Source organism: Centruroides sculpturatus, unplaced genomic scaffold (assembly GCF_000671375.1).
Source record: "Centruroides sculpturatus isolate CEXI.00-Female unplaced genomic scaffold, Cexi_2.0 scaffold12, whole genome shotgun sequence".
In the NCBI taxonomy this organism is placed as follows: domain Eukaryota; kingdom Metazoa; phylum Arthropoda; class Arachnida; order Scorpiones; family Buthidae; genus Centruroides; species Centruroides sculpturatus.
The window spans coordinates 676433-691408 of NW_019384438.1; the positions used below are offsets into that span (position 1 = coordinate 676433).

Consider the following 14976-nt stretch of genomic DNA (forward strand, 5'->3'; position numbering starts at 1 on the left):
TTATATTTTTATTTATTTATTTAGCATTCTGGTACAAAGACCCTGATGCGGGGATATAGCATAAAACAAAGTATACAAAAACATTACAAAATAATATACACATTTCACAGATTATATCCGTCCATTGCAGTAACATAATTTAATATTAATAGAAAATTACACAATTCAAAAAATTATTTTAAACCAAATTCAACAAAAGGAAAAAACAAAAACTTAAACTACATGGGAGAACTATCCGAAAAAAAAAAAATAAATAAATAAATCCTAAAAAAATAAACAACCAACTAGGTTAAAAAACTTACCTAAAAAAGAAAAACAACAGTTTATATCGCTCTTTCAAAAAAATCGGATAGTCTCCCAAGCAGTCCAAGCAACCACAGGTTAAATAATAGGCAGACCACGCCCCAAACCGAAATTTACATAAAAAATAACCACTATTTTCACTTTAAGCCTTAAAAAATAAATCAAAATCAGAAATAACTTTTTTAAACTGATTAAATGAAAAACAGGGAACCCCAAAGGTCTCCTCACGTAATTTTGACAAAAAAGTACAAACAGCGATAATATGAAACGCATCCAATGGCGAGTCAGCCACACCACATACGCAACTGTCTCTTCTAAAAAAGAAAAACAACAGTTTATATCGCTCTTTCAAAAAAATCGGATAGTCTCCCTATTTTATTACTTTATTTGTCAAGGTTCAGTTACTATTCATTTGAAGTTTCAACAACAATAAAAACGGTTTTATTACAACTTATACAGTATAGTAATACCTCGACTTACACAAACTTGGAGTTACGCAATTTTCAAATCTCGTCGATTTGTCTTTTGTTTGAGCACCACACAACTCTTGATTACTCACTCTTCCCACACTATTTATTGTTTAGCTTACGTGTTCGGATGTGTTGCACAGAATCGACACACAGCTACAATTTATTTTGTGTTATTTATTTCTGTGTTTGTTATATCTACGGAGACTTGAGAGACTATGTGATGATTTCTTGTAACCGTGAACGAATCAAATGACGAGATAAGATTAACAAGAACATTTATTAACTTACATACATTCGACTTGGATTTTATACAAATTGCGAAATTATACCCCAACTTACGTGGTTATCGCTCAGTCCCACCTATCGCGCAAGTTCAGGGTATTACTGTATATCTCTATGAAATTTTATAATTCCTTACATATTTTAGGATAACTTTGAGCTATGAATACAAATATTTGTGTGTTTTAATATTTTCCCATTCTGTTATTAGAAGATATATATATTTATTTTTATCAATTTATAGATTTTATATTTTTGTTATGCTTATCAAAATGTTGAAGTTTCAAAAATATTTTGTTTCTGAAATAATTAATATTTACAAAAAATTTAAGTTTTGCTAGTATGCATATTATAATGTTCTCAATGTGGGTACAAAATGAGCCTAACAAACAGAAATTTAGAGTAGATGAATTTAAAATGGCTTCTTCATTTTGTTTTCAAGTTTTAGTTATGTAACATCTCCAGCAATTTTTCCAAAGCCCAGAAAATTACTTAATATGTGGCTTTACATAATTAAAGAAAAAATGAAACAAGGGTCAACCGGTGCCAGCACTGGACTTTTTTTAAAATGGGCAAAATCACGAATGAATATGTTCAAAAAATAATAATAATAATCTGCTAATGTATAAATAACCCAAAATAAATATTTGACTTTGCATCAAAAGAAATTAAAAATTTATTCTAGAGACAAACTATTTACAATGGTTAATACAAAACTGTGACTCAAGTTTGAGAGGAAAAAAAACAAGCTGTACAAATTTTAAAAATTTGATGATACTTTTATCAAATCAAAATAACAGGTATGTACAAAACATTCCCAACACTTGGGAACTTAAAGTTAACTTAGGATTACTCTTAGAACTATTAAAAAAAATTGACAAATATGAAACTATTTACAAAAATGTCAAAAGAATCTTTCTAACTCACCTAACCATCACACCCAGAAGTTTAGAAATCCTTGCTTCTCAATCATATTCGCTTTTGGAACTTTATCAGCTTGCTTACGAGCTTCACCTCTTTTTGCATTGGTTTTGTAGGGTCTTTTATACCTCTAGGTGTGACATAACAATAGCTGCACAACTCCATCTCATTTATATATTTAGTCCAACAATTATTATTATTTTCTTTTGCAATGTTGAGAACATTTGTCTTTTACCAATCTGTTCAAAACTCATTCTGATTTTTGAATCAGTTACACTTAGGTTTAAGTGACCATTCTTTAATTCCTATATGAAATCGCTTTAACCCGAGGTGTCATTGTCAATTTTTTTTACAAATACAAAATAAATACTAACAAGAACTAAATAAAACCCCAAAAATAAAAGTTAAGTTCAGATGCATAACTTTTATTTTATTTATTCTAACAAGGTTATTGTTTAAGTATTGAACAGAAATGTACTCAGCAAATTAATTAATCAAATAACCAACACCTTATTTGTTGCCAAGGGAGTTTATTAAAAAACAAACGTTTTCTTTTATTGTTTAAGTAGTTAAGTAGGCTATTCATTAATTAATGTTATAAAAGTCTTATGATAAATAACTTTTTAGAAATGCATAACAAATAAAAATATTTTTATTCTAGATTGTGGTTTTTGCCCTTTTTATGAAAAATTTCTCATATTTCTCTTCTAGAATATATTTTAAAATTTTATTTTATTTAGATTAATAGTTATTAAATAAAAATATGAGACACAGAAAAAGGCCATTTTAAAGTAAGGTTGAGTTTATTTTGAATATTGTTGTTAAGGAATGAGCAGAAAATTAAATTCTTTATAACAATACAAATTTTGTAATGCTAAAAGAAAACATTTTGTGAATCAGCAAACTATTTTTAATAAATGTTTTTGACTTAAGAATTAATGGATATTCCTCAATTAGAACATAAAACAGGTTAATTGAATTGTATGTACTGGTATGAAGATTTAAAAGCAAATAGAATGTGTGTAAATTTTTAATAAAGGGTATCCCGAAATTCACGCAAGAAGTAATTTTGATAGAGAAAACAGGTTTATAATTAAAAATTGTAAATTTTTTATTGATTTATAAAGTATACAGTATAGGGTTATGTATGGAATACATATCAGGTAAATGGCCATGTGGCTTTTCTGGCTCGTATGCACTCTTTTGTTGAAATTTTCCATGATTGTTTTGCATAAATGTGGCTGAAATTCATTGATACAGCACTCAATTTCCTCCTTCAAGGCATGGGTGGTTGTGGGCTTGTTGGCATAAACCTTAGACTTCAAAAACCCCAAAGAAAAAAGTCCAACGGTGTTAAATTGCAACGGATCTGGGCGGCCAATTCTGATCACCAAAACGACCAAGAAATAACTCCTGCAGTAATTGAATTGTTTCTCGGGCTGTATGGCATGTGGCACCGTCTTGTTGAAACCACATCCATATCTTGCAATTTAAGTACAAAAAACTGAGCAAGCACCATTAACTGTTATTGCCTGACCAGCCACAATTTTGAAGAAGAATGGTTTGATGATGCCTTCAGCCCAAAATCCACACCAGTGATATGTTCTGGATGCATTTGTTTCTCAACAATTACTTGTGGATTTTCTGAACCCCAAATGCAACAATTTTGTCAATTTTGCAAACTCTAGATACCAAACCTTCATTATTTTTAAAATATTGCTCATCAGTAAAAATGTGTTCTTCTTTCGTGTAGTGCTCCATTTTTATCCCTAAACTGTCAGCTGTCATGCTGTCTTTTTTTTTTCTTGGCAACACTTTACCGCCAAAATGGCACAAAATTCAAATTTTGTGTGAATTTTGGAACACCCTGTATAATATTAACCAATAAGAAAATAAAATAAAGTGAAAATAATAAAATACAGTGTAATAAGCTATTATAAACATGTATATAAAATTAATAATTTAGGTTGTGCATTATAAAACATTACAATAACTTATACTTCAAGTATAGATAACCAAGCAGATGAGTGTCCACACCTCTGTAATTGATACAATGCTGTTTATTATGGATTTTTTTAGAGACTTTGAAAGTCTAAAAAATTCATAATATTTCAATAATACCAAGTCTCTAAATATTCAGTTTATAGGGGTTCCTGGATTACTTTGGCTTCCTCCTATTTAATTGTAACTGTTCTAGATTAGTATAAGATACTAGGATTGTACTGCCAAATCAAACTGTGCATTGATGATGATTAATTTTTTATGTGAGGCTACATGTGATGGCTTCTACATATACAAGCATTTACCAAACTGCTGGATCTGTAGTGTAATAGTGTACACTATCAGTGCTGAAACAAATTTCCTTGGTCTTATCATTTTGGAAGATGTTAAAAATTGTGGAATTGTATTTATGGACTATACAGTGAACCTCGCTTAATGAGCATAATTTGTTCTAGAATCTTACTTGTAATGTGAAATACTCGTTAAGTGAAACAATTTTTTCCATATAAATTAATGTAAAATACAGTAGAGCGTCGATTTTCCGAATCAATTGGGGACTGGGGTTGTCCGGATAACTGATTTAGGTACGAAAAAATAGTTTAACGTATCCGATGTCGAAATTTTTCTCCGTTGCGTGTCGCTTCGCGTTGAATTTTCGTCGATGTTAAGCCTAACAAAGACTATTGTATCGTTAAAAATTATTTTTTTATTTTGTACAAACAAAATAAATATATTGAAAAATATAAAAATAATAAAAAATTATACTTCAGATGTTAATTTAGTATCAAAAACGTAAAATATTTGAGTAGCCCAAGACATAGCCAAAGATTGAAGCGCCACAGCACTGGCGAAAATTTAAATTTGCCGACTGGAATTCTTTCGGATGATTGACGTTTCGGATGATTGACTTTCGGAAAATCGACGCTCTACTGTACAATAATGTGTTTCATGCTGAAAAAAATACTCAAATATTTCATGTATAACATTTATTCAAAGAAAAGTATACAATATACATTGTTAATGAGCATGAATCATCATCATCTTTTCTTCTAGCATGGAATGAACCAACCTGAGTGCAAATTCGATTTGCAGAAAACAAAAATCACCGCTATGCCTGATAAACACACTAAACAATATGCCAAATTCTTGGATTATGTAAAGGCTATAATTAAATATTAGAAATTATAGTCTTTACATAGCCCAAGAATTTGGCATATCGTTTGGCGTGTTTATTACATAATGGGTTATGGTTGTTGATATTTATACGTAATGTGTAAACCCAAGTTTGGAAAAATATGTGATCACAAGCGACATATTTTTTTTAACTCTGTCTGCCCTGTGGGCACTTAAGAGGGCCTTTATTTAGCAAGCCCATTATGAGTTCAGCCAGGCCTATAATGAGGCGGCTGGGTGGTGAGGGATGGGGACCGACATATCCGGTTGGGCCACCCCCTGAAAAATTCCTGGGGATTTTTTGACTTGCCCAGATTCAATTCCAGGTCTCTCAGAGCTGTAGGCTGCCACCTTGACCGTTTGGTCATCTGGCCATCCTCAAGCAACACTAAGATGCTAGAGGAATGAGTGCTAAACACAGACTGATGGAGCATGTGCACAATCCGGGACTTCCCCTCTTCTTGTCACTTGTTATGCAAAATGTCCCTCATTAAGCAAGTCATTTTTTTACAATTTGTTTTGCTCATTAAGCAAGGTTCCACTGTATTTAAACTGTTATGTTTGGCCACCTCTTTGTGTATTCCTCTTAATATACAAAGATATGGCATATAATATAATTTTAACATTATTACATTACATTATTTAGTTTTTACTGCTTTTTGTTATCACTTTGGGAATCACATTTACTGATGATGATAACTTCCTAATAACATTAAACAGGGTAAATACATAAGACTACAATTAGTGGATATTTTGGTATTATTGAGTCCAACATTAAAAAGATGTATTAAAATAAAAAATTGTAATAACTTGAGGATTGATCAATAAATAGTGGCAACTATTTCTTATCTCAAAAACTACAAGAAGCATGTGACTGATAAAACATTTATTTTAATCCTCATTATATTACGAAAAATTTAACATATACCACAGTTAAAACCTGTAGGCCACATAGTATAGTGGCTGTGATGTCATAAAGGTGACTGAAGAGGAAACTTCCCACTGGCATGTGGCTCGAAAGAATAATGATGGGAAAATGTCAATGTTATCAATATGTTACACTTGACAATTAATTGATGGATAAGAACTCATCTTAAGAACATACTTTAAAATAATCTGTATTATCCATTTACTTTCTACAACATCTGGGTAGGTTTCTGATCCCGTTCACAGAATTCTCCTGGACAACATGTACAGACTGCTTCAAACATTCATGAAATTGTATCTTATTTTGAATCTTTGATGTCATAATTTTTCCTTGATTTTGGAAAAGATATCAAAATTTCATGGGCTGAGGCCAAGCAGAGCAATACATAAGTTATATAGGTGAAAAATTTTCTACTAATAAAATATGATAAAAAATAATAAAATAAAATTTTATTACAGAAAATGCATTTGATGCAGATAACTATATACATACATACACCATAACTTATACACACATACGTGTATAAGTTTAAATCTGCTGTTTGCTAATAGATGGCGTAAGCGAGCGTATTAAGTTACCATGACGACGCCATATTGTTTTTTTGATGATTTTGATGTCTGTCAACATTAATCAGTGCACATCATCAGATATTTCATACAACAACATATATTTTTTTTTGTAATCATGTCTACTTTTGTGCCAGAAAAAGAGCATATGTGGCAAGCTTTGCTTTTCTGCTTTAATTTGAAGAAATCGGCTGCCGAAGCACATCGAATGCTTGTGGAGGCTTATGGAGACAGAGCTTTATCGGAAACCACGTGCAGAGATTGGTTTCGTCAGTTCAAAGATGGAAATTTTTACCTGAGCGACAAGAAGCGTGAAAATCGGCCCAGGAAGGTTGAGGACCATCAACTGCAGGCTCTTTTGGATGAGGACGATACCCAATCGCAAAAAATGCTTGCCGAGCAATTGGGTGTTACTCAACCAGCCATTTCCATGCGTCTACGTGCCATGGGAAAGATTCAGAAGATCGGAAAATGGGTGCCGCATGAATTGAACGATAGGCAGATGGAGCGACGCCAAAACACATGCGAAATCTTGCTCGCCAGACAAAAAAGAAAGTCGTTTCTGCATCGGATTGTAACTGGCGATGAGAAATGGATATATTTTGAGAATCCTAAACGCAAGAAATCGTGGGTTGATCCAGGCAAACCATCAACATCTTTCCCAAGACCAAATCGCTTTGGACGGAAGACAATGCTGTGCGTTTGGTGGGATCAGCAGGGTATTGTCTACTATGAGCTGTTGAAACCTGGTGAAACTGTCAATGCTCACCGCTACCACCAACAACTGATCAAATTGCACTGTGCTCTGCGTGAAAAAAGGCCGGATTATCAGCAAAGACACGACAAGCTGATTTTCCTCCACGACAATGCACCATCGCATGTGTCAACATTGGTCCGAAACTACTTGGAGACACTCAACTGGGAGGTGCTACCCCATCCCGCTTATTCACCAGACCTGGCCCCTTCCGACTATCACCTCTTTTCATCGATGGGCCACGCGCTTGCTGAGCGGCACTTCGATTCTTACGAAGACGTCCGAAAATGGCTTGATGAGTGGTTTGCCTCAAAAGAGAAGAAATTTTTTTGGCATGGTATCCACACATTGCCCGAGAGATGGAACAAATGTGTCACTAGTGAGGGAAAGTACTTTGAATAAATTTGTTTTTGCTTTCTAAGAAAAAAACGTGTGTTTTTCTGACTAAAAAACAGCAGATTTAAGCTTATACACCTATGTATATATACACACACACACACACATATACATACATACAGGTATAGGACAAAATAATAGGAACACCTGTGAAACATGCAGAATATTTATTAGTAGGGAGTTGGACCACCATTGGCCTGAATTACAGCTTGTATCTGACTGGGATTGAGAAATAAAGTTTATGGGAATTCGTATCCATTCCTCCTGCAGAGCAGTCTCGAGTTCAGGTAGTGTGTGTGGAGGAGGAAACCAAGCACAGACTTTGTTCTCTAAAAAGCCCCACACAGGCTCAATGATGATGAGATCAGGGGACTGAGGACACTACATGAGATGTTCCACTTCATCATTATGCTCATCCAACCATGTTTAAACACAGTGAGCCGTGTGTATAGAGGCATTGTCATCTTGGAATAGAGGACATTCTCCAGGAAACAGAGTATGAAGCATAGGGTGTAAATGATCTGTGAGAATACTGCGATAATGCTTGCCTCTGACCTTCTCCCTCAGGACTACGAGTGGCCCAAGCCATGCCATGATATCACTCCCTACAGCATCACAGAGCCCCCTCCATGCTTTACGGTAGGAACCAAACAATCAACACGAAATGCTTCTGCCAGTGTCTGCCAGATGAACACACGTCCGGTGGTCTGAAATAATGTAAATAATGATTCGTCAGACCAGATGACCTGTTCCCATTGCTGTTGTGTCCAGTTTCGGTGGTCTTGGCACCACTGTCGTCGCTTCATAGCATTATGCAGCGACACTAATGACTTTGGGATGGTTACTCAGCCATGAATTCTCGCAGCATGCTGCTCCCGTTGAATAGTTTTGATGGATACGGAGTTCTGGAGATGGGTGTTCATCTCAGAGGTTATCTGCTGCAGTATAGTTTTACATTTTTTGGGTGACTATTCTCTTCAACGCTCAACTATCCTGGTCGGTCAACTTCAAATTTCGCCCACTGTTCTGTTTCGTATAGGATACCTTTCCCAGTTTTGTGTAGGCTGTCATAACCCTTGACACAGTGGATCTTGAAACACCCATAAGGTTGGCTGTTCTAGACATGGACACTCCAGCGAGGCAAACTCCAATAATCATGCCTCTTTGCACGTCGGACAGGTTGGACATAATGGCACTTTTCTGGGTACAGAATTTTTCTCATGCAACTGTCACATCGCCAAATGCTCGACTGATACCTTCCCTTTCATCCCCACTGGATGGCAGACTGTTGCAACATGTGGTAGGGTGAATTGGACGGTCGAAGTACAACACATTTCGAAAGGGGTGTTCCTATTATTTTGTCCTATACCTGTATATATATATAGTTATGGTAGGATTTTTAGAAATTTAAAAATGTTTAAAAAGACTTTGAATTGAAAACATTATATTGTGATTAGGGTTTCTCATTTCCCGGTCTTTTGCTTGTCCCGGGATCCCGGGATAAAAGTGAACTGTTTCCCGAAATCCCGGGATAGAATTAATTATTTTTAAGGTATACAAAATATCTTGAAATCAAATGATATAATTATTTTCCACTTTTTAAAGTAATTTTAAAGTTCTGTAACCTCCAAAATCATATTAATAATGCTGTGTTAGGTCTATAGGCCTATAATAAAAATTACCTTTAAATAACGTAGAAATTTTCACAAATAGAAAAAAATTAATTAAAGTTTGCTGGAAACTGCATACAACAACAACAAAAAAAATGTTTTGAATTGAGTTAAAAATTAAAAAAATGAACTTCTAATTTAGAAGGTAATTTTCGTTTTTTAAATAAAATATAATACAAAATATTGCAAACTTTTATAAGATTTTAAAAAGCAAAGATGGTCAATACTCCGATAACTCACTCTAATTCTTATTTTAGTAATGAAAAGTCTTGCCACCGAGAATGCCCTTTCCGATTCAATTGATGTGATTGGAATAGTGTTTAATGCATTTAAGAGAAGACAGATATTATGTGTTTTTTCACCTGTAGCCTGGAAGATTTCAAGTTCGTTTTTGAGATTGTAGTACTTCTTTCGCTCTCTAGTATTCTTGATTTGTCTACCTTGGCTGCTTTAATAGCGGCATCAAGCTTCGATTTATTTCGATTCGATTATTCAGAGCTCGATAATTCGGCAATTCATTTGGCTTTAATAATCAGGTTTATGAAGAAAAACTTCATACTTGCAGACTTTGTACTCGTTTGTATCCTTGCCCAATTGCACAATCTGGTGTCAGGCATTTACTGTATTGAAGCTACTGAGCATGGTTAAAACTCAAGACAGCATAAGCACAATTATTCCAGATATGACAAGTAAAGAATTTTTATAGTCCTGCCACAAATAAGCTATATATTGATTATTGACCATTTGTGACATGCTATAACGAGCAAAAATTTAAAAAAAAACTAATAGGTAGGTTTAAAATTAATAAATACAAATGTATTCTGACAGTGAATGAGTTAATTATGCTTTCTATTTGCAAAATTCCTCAAACTTAACACAAAATAAGAAAAAAAGTGAATTTTTAAGAAATTTGCAGGATTTCCCGGGATATTTCCCGGGTTAAAAAAACAACCGGGATCCTGGGATCCCGGAATCCCGTTTGAGAAACCCTAATTGTGATGATTGTAAACTTAGTATTTATGAAAAGAAAAAAATATATTTATATTTTTTCATAATTTTTTTATAAATTAATGTCATTAGCAAATAAAATGTAAACACAGTATTAAAGTGGCTTTGCAACTCAAAATTCAGTATTCAAGGATGTGGTGGTAATGTGTTATAATAATAATTTGTATTTTTGAATGATAACTTTTACTTTGAGAAAAACCAATAGCTATTTTTTAATTTACTCATATAAACCTTTATAATTACAAATTTTTATTGTTGAAGTTTTATATTTATATTTGCAGTTTCTTCAGAACTTATACTCATGATTATTTGAAAAATAATTTTAATAAGATTTTGATTCAAACTATTTCTATGTTTATATTGAATTTAAAGAATTCATACTATAGATTTATTAAAACTAAAATTTGGTTTACATTAGACTGTGGAGAAAAATTTAAATGTATTTTAATAAGTTATAACAATTATGAGTTTTATTAAATTCACATTTATATAGTAATTAATAAGAATCATAAATTTCTATATATATATTTTTTCTTTTGCTAAAAATTATCTCATATGTGTATTAAATATTTAAAAAATATTTTATTAATATATTAATAGCTTCCCCGAGAAGAATTATTAAGAAAAGCAGCACTTGAAAGACAAGAAAGAGAGGTAAACATTTTTGTTAAAAATTCTTTTAAATTTCAAGATTTTAAATATCTAAGCTGATGCACAAGATTGTAATAATAGGAGGAAATATTAAATTAAATTAATCATTAAAGGAATTTCCTTTATTTTCAACTAAGGAAAAAATTTTAAATCTTGAAGAAAATAATAGAATTTTTACATTAAATTATCTTTAAATAATTCTTGTAAAATAATTTATTTAATTTTTGTGTTTGTTTATATTTGTTTTATGCCAGAGAAAGCCAGTGTAATGGCTGGAAATGTTTATACAGTAATTTATTAAGTAACAATAATAAATGAAAGATAAAACATATTAGGGTGGTCCTTATTTTTAAATTTTGAAAAGTTGGACATTGCATATTTTGAATCGGTTCCATTATGAAAATAAAAACTTTTGGTAAAGTTCGGTTAGTTTTGAATAATATGTAGATGTTACTCCTACAATCTGAAAAATCACAATACATCAGATGCTATCAAAACAGATTATAATTACTCTGAAAAATGTAACAGGAAACTTAAAAGATTACTTGTAATTATTGCAAATGATCACAGTTGTAATTTTAATGTTGGTGACATAAATCGGGAAAGAATATCAGTTGAACACATATAGTATTATATAAAGTGATCCCTGATGAATATTCAAAAAAATACATTATCTAATCTTTTTAAAAAATATCAAAGTATTAGTCTTCAGTGTTCCAGTTTTTTAATAATATATTTTGAAGGGTTATCTATTGTATTTTTCAAGTTTAAAAATAATATGCATTCAAAAGTTGTTATAATAATGAAGATTTTTCAATGACGAATAATTAGACTTCTTAAAATAATTTTATATCTACTCTCACATTATAATTTTCTACATTATGTGTAAAGATTAGATATTATCTCAAGTTAAAGCAACATAATTTTGTTTATTTTGTTTGAATTAAAAAATTCCGCTTGTTTACCTGAAAAATTTCATCTTTTAAAATTAAATAATCAAATAATTAGTTTGGATACATATTTTTATTACTTAAAGAATTTTTCCAAGTTTTATAAAATAATCAAACATAAATTATAATTTAATTTCATAACTTTTTCTAAATAAATCTTAATGCATTATTTTTATTAATAAAAAATATGTTTGGATTAATTTATTAATTAATTATATTTTAAACAGTGAATGAATAGTGTTAATATTTTCACTTAAAGCAGTGGTTCTCAACTGGGGGTACGAGCGTAAATCGAAGGAGTACATCTAACTTTCATTATAAAATGGCATATGTTAATGAATTTGCTGTAAATTATTAACACAAGAAATGACAAAAACTTGCTTTAAAATATCCCAGTATGAACACTGATTTCACTTTTAAAGTCCAAACAACTTGTTTATCCACTTGATTTACCTGTCTATTTGTGCCATTAGTGCCGAGTAAACCTGTAGTCTAGTAAAATTTTGGTTTAACCAAGCATTAATTTTAGAATAGATGAAAGCACCGATGTCAGTGGATTGGGAGTACTTTTAGTTTTTGTGAAATATCAGTACAATGATGAGCTTTGCGAAGATTTGTTAATGTGTGACAACCTAAAAAATACAACTACAGGTTTTGATATTTTCAATAAAATCGATGATTTCATTCAAAGTAATGAAATAGATTGGAAAAAGTTCATTGACATCTTTACTGATGGAGCTAAAAGCTATGCAAGGTCTGGTGTAGTTGTAAGGATTAAAGAAGTGGCACATCCATCTTTTACCATTTTAACAATGTATTTGTGCCAAATACTGTGACACAAAAACTAAAAAAGAGACAGGCTTGACGCATCAGCAGACATTTGTTGTCTGCTGATGCATGAGAACCAAATTTTGAAAAAACTTGCTGAAGATTTATTGCAACAAATATCCTATTAAATTGTTAGAAATTATTGTAGAATAATTTAAATTTTGTTTATCGTTAATTATAATTATTTATTTTTAGGAAATGTAAATTATGCATGTATTGAAATGACTTCTGTGATTTTATATAATATACTTATCAAATAATAATAAATAAATATATGTACTGTACTTGTTTAAATTGATTAATATTTACGTAAAATAAGTAATCTACTTTTAGTTATAGTTAGAGTTTTTTTTATGGCGCTCAGTTATAAGGGCTGTATACATCTAATGCAGTAATTATAAATTTACGTACAAAAATATAAGGGGTACTGTACTTGAGAAACAACTAATGGGCTAATGGAGTACATCAACAAAAAAGGTTGAGAACCACTGACTTAAAATGAATGTTGATTTAAAGATTCTTTTAAATGGTTTAAATTTTATATTGCTTTTTAAATTGTATAGTAAAGTGGTTTATGATGTTTTTCAATTTGATATTTATTTAGATTACCCGAAAGAAAATCTCTGCTGCTATTAAAATACAGGCATTTGTTAGAGGATGTCTAAGTAGAAAGCATAATGTGAGTGAAAGTAATTAATTTAAGTCAATTTTAACTGATAATAAACTCACAAATGTTAAACTGGACTTGCAGATAAGTGAGATTTCTGTTGTGGTGAACAGTTTTGGTCTATTTCTAAGACATTCTTCAGGTGAACTGTTCAAAAGTCAAATCCTTCTGGTTATCTAATACTACGTTCGCACACAATCCACGACTCACTTCGATCTCGATTTACCCACAATCTGGATTGTGACTGTCGCTAGTCGAACGTCGTGCTGTTCGCACAGGCAGTCCGCTCGAGAAGAACCTGGCTATTACATGCGATCATAAAACTGACGTAAGTACGCGGTAAGTCACAAACACCAACAAACAAAATGGAAGTTTTGGTTAGAAATAAATACTTTTTCTTGCCGTACATCTAATAATAGACAGATGTCGTCATCTCTCCAGCTGTCTTTTTTATTTCTCTGTCGATAGCCTGACACGTGTTCCGCAGCCATCTTGTATTTTCTCGTGCGCGTGGGATTGTGGGATCTCTCTTATGACTGGATCTAGTTCCATGAACTCTCTCCAGTCGATTGCGATAGAACCTCGTTTCAGTCGAGATTGAAATGGTCGAGAGCGTTCGCACCACGGAACTCTCTCCAACCTTAGTCACAATCTAGATTGAAATGCTCGGTGCGAACGGGGTATAAGGTTTCATCTGAAGTAGGCTGAAAACATTCATAACAGAAAGCTCATTTATCTGCAAGAGTAGTTTTAAATTTGTGTGTTTATTTTCATTTTTTGTTTTTCTATGAAAAGATTAAAATTTAGTTTCATAACATAATAGACATTTTTGTATACTAATATGTTTTATGAATAAACAAATAATCTTTAGTAATAAAAACATAAGATGAATGATGTAGCTAGGAAAAAAGTTATTGAAAATTATTAAAAGATGTCAATTAGTAATCTATATATAACTTGATAATTATGCAAAATTAACATTTTACATTTATTGTAAAAATAGTGTGTTGTTATTGATACAGTTACTCTTTACCTGTCATGTATGTATTAGAGTAGTGGTGGGGAAACTTTTTTCTGCAGGCCATCAAGAAAGTTGTTGTTAGCTCTGAGAAATGCAGAAAAACCATTGTAAATAAATTAATAAATAAATACAGGGTGGTTATAATTAAAGTTGTGCTACTCAGACCTATCTAGAGCCTGTTCTTGTGGATGTATTTTGATGAAATTTGGTATATATGTTATATGGACCATGGGGAAAAGGAAATGCAAAAAAATATTTAGTTTGAATTTTTACCACTAGGCGATAAAATGGCGCATGAAGAACAAGAAACACAAAATGGAAACACGCAAAAGGTTTTCATTCACAACATTTGTTCAATTGCAATCCATTTGCATCAATTACATGTTCAAA

At 31.9% G+C, this 14976-nt stretch overlaps 1 protein-coding gene across 1 annotated transcript in view; it reads left to right on the forward strand.

The window, feature by feature from the left end:
* LOC111620024 (ubiquitin-protein ligase E3C-like) overlaps window positions 1–14976 on the forward strand; it is a 68550-nt gene that overhangs the window by 22730 nt on the left and 30844 nt on the right. The window contains exons 3-4 of the mRNA XM_023361868.1: window positions 11070–11123; window positions 13503–13577. Coding sequence (XP_023217636.1) covers window positions 11070–11123; window positions 13503–13577 — 129 coding nt within the window. The remainder of the gene's footprint in view (window positions 1–11069; window positions 11124–13502; window positions 13578–14976) is intronic.